General features: G+C 55.2%; 1 protein-coding gene across 1 annotated transcript in view; it reads left to right on the top strand.

Moving 5' to 3' along the window:
- RFPL4A (ret finger protein-like 4A) overlaps positions 1 to 2538 on the top strand; it is a 4718-nt gene extending 2180 nt beyond the window's left edge. Inside the window, 1 exon segment of the mRNA XM_006772234.2 lies at positions 1734 to 2538. Within this exon segment, the coding sequence (XP_006772297.2) occupies positions 1734 to 2263 (530 nt within the window). The 3' untranslated portion in view covers positions 2264 to 2538.
- Positions 2539 to 2756: the final 218 nt, after the last annotated feature.

Here is a 2756-nt window from a genome sequence, read left to right as displayed (position 1 = left end):
CTCTCTCCCTCTCTCCCTCCCCTCCTTGCTCCCTCCCTTCCTCCCACTCCCTCCCTCGCTTGCACTCTAAAAAGCAATGGAAAAAAGATCCTGGGGTGAGAATTAACACCACCAACCAAATTAGTGCGCCAGACAGGGGTGTGGGGTATCAATCCCCAGTAGGGGGCGTGCAGGAGGCAGCCAATGCATGTTTCTCTCATGGCTAATTTTCTCCCTCTCCTTTTCTCTCTCTAAAAACCAATAAAAACACTTGTTTTTTCATTTAAAAGGAAAGAAAGCAAACAACGCCATTGGTCTGTGGGGGGCAGGGTTCGTGTCTGAGGCTGCGCGGGCTCCCCACGCAGGTCCTGTGAGGACGCCCGCTCTCCCTGCCCAGCGAGAGGGTCGGAGCAGGAGGCCCGGCCGCGCAGACTCAGTCTCCTTCCACCGCCCCATCGGGTCTGGGTCCAGGTTGCTGCTGAGGTTCTGACACATCCTCATGTCAGGCCTCCGAGCATCTCCCGTTCCCTGTTCATTGTAACTGCAGTAACGCGCCATGGCCTAGTCACCAACAGCAAGTGAGGACGGTAACTGTGTTTATAAAGACAGGGTAAGCCCTCGCCAGGGTTCCTCAGTGGATAGAGCCTCGGCCTGCAGACTGAAGGGTCCCAGGTTTGATTCCCGGTCAGGGCACATGTGTGGGGCATTGGGGATTGAAGGCAGCCAATCAATGATTGGCTGATTGTCTCTCATCATTGATGTTTCTATCTCTTTCTCCCTTTCCTTTCTGAAGTCAGTAAAAAAATATTTTTTAAAAGAAGAGATCAGAGAAAGCTTTAATGTTTAACGTCAATATCATTCTGCAAGAAGTAAAATATTTTCCATCCCTTGAAATTTGTGATAATCTGCACGATATTTTTTTTTTTTTGATTTCCGAGAGGAAAGGAGAGGGAGTGAGAAACATCCATGATGAGGGAGAATCATTGATCAGGGCCCCCTGCCGGGCTGTATGATAATTTTGAGAACAAATGGCACTTGTGGTCTATTTTTCGTGTGTATTCCTTACTAAAGAGAAAAGAAGTCCCACCCAGCCGGGTTGCTCAGTGGTTGGGCATTGACCTATGAACAGAGGTCAGGGTTTGATTGCCAGTCGGGGCAGATTCTCAGGTCGCTGGCTTGGTCCCCCAGTAGGGGGCGTGCAGGAGGCAGTGATTCCCTCTCATTGATGTTTCTTTCTCTCTCTCCCCCTCTCCCTTCCTCTCTGAAATCAATAAAAAAAAAATTTTTTTAGCCCAGCCCGTGTGGCTCAGTGGTTGAGCGTTGACCTATGAATCAGGAAGTCGCAGTTCAATTCCTGGTCAGGGCACATGCCTGGGTTGCAGCTCCATCCCCTGTAGGGGGCATGCAGGAGACAGCCCATCCATGATTCTCTCTCATCATTGATGTTTCTATCTCTCTCTCCCTCTTCCTTCCTGAAAGCAATAATTTAATATATATATATTAAAGAAGAGAGAGAGAAGTCCTTACTGAGTTGAATCACTTAATGTCAAGAGAGTACCTACAATGGACAAAGACTAGCTCCTCAATTATAATCATTCCTCCTGTAGATAAAATTCTATTGAATCCAGGGCCAGGGATGTCTCCCCAGGAAAATGCCCACTGCAGACAGGAAGGTGGGGGGCCTTGGCAGTGGCCAGGAAGGAGGGGGGGGGCAGGACGTGCACCTGCTGAGTCCATCCTTTCTCTCTCCACAGTGGACATGACCTTGGACGTGGACACCGCCCACAACTACCTCACCATCTCCGAGGACCTGCAGCGGGTCCGCATCGGGGATCTCCCACAGGGGCGCCGAGCCCACCCTGGGAGATTCAACGACTCCCCCTGTGTCCTGGGCTCTCCCCGCTTCACCTCAGGTCGCCACTACTGGGAGGTGCACGTGGGGCGCAGCCGGCAGTGGAACCTGGGCCTCTGCCGGGAGTCGGCTCCCCGGCAGGGCGAGGTGGTTCTGTCCGCGGAGCTCGGCTTCTGGACCGTGAGCTGCAAGGACGGGAACCAGTTCATCGCCGGCACCGAGCCCGCCTTGGGGCTCATGGTCCAGCCCCGCCTGCGCCGCCTGGGCCTCTTCCTGGACGTGGAGATGGGGACCTTCTCCTTCTACCACGTGGCCGACGGGTCCCACGTGTTCACGTTCCCCGCCATTTCGGCTGAGGAGCCCCTGCGCCCCTTTTTCGGGCCTGCGGATTGCACAGGGGATGATGAGAGCTGGCTGGCCCTGTGTCCCTGAGTCCCCGCCGGGCGGGAGGGAGGGGGCGGTCCGGGGAAGCCCAGAGCTCGGGGACACGGACACGGGCTACCTGCGCGCTCACCCGCTCAGCGCGACCGGCGTGCCTGCCTGTGACCCGCGCGCCACAAGTTGCAGCAGAAAACCGTGGCGAGTCCCTGAGGCCGAGCGGAAATGAGTCACGTCGGCGGGAAATGGGCCTCCGGTGCCGTGTGGTTTCGGTGGTGCCGTCTGGGACTGCGTATCTGATTAGCTAATAAAGGTGTTCTGAACTTGCAGATCCAGGGCCAAACGCTTCGCTTTTTTCTTTGAAGTTGGTGTGGAGAGGAGGTTAGAGACGAAATAAAACGCTGGATGTGGCCCAGCGGACATGGGTTTTCTCTCTAATGTAGGAACCAGCCCCCTGTGAACAGGTACAACACAGGGTGGGGCCCCTCCAGTTACCCGGGTGGTTGCCTGCCCTCCTGTACCCCCGCGCCCCTGTTCGACCCCTAGT

Source organism: Myotis davidii, unplaced genomic scaffold, assembly GCF_000327345.1.
Source record: "Myotis davidii unplaced genomic scaffold, ASM32734v1 scaffold326, whole genome shotgun sequence".
Classification (NCBI taxonomy): Eukaryota; Metazoa; Chordata; class Mammalia; order Chiroptera; family Vespertilionidae; genus Myotis; species Myotis davidii.
Note: the sequence above shows the minus strand (reverse complement) of the source record. Positions and strands in the feature narration are given on the sequence as shown.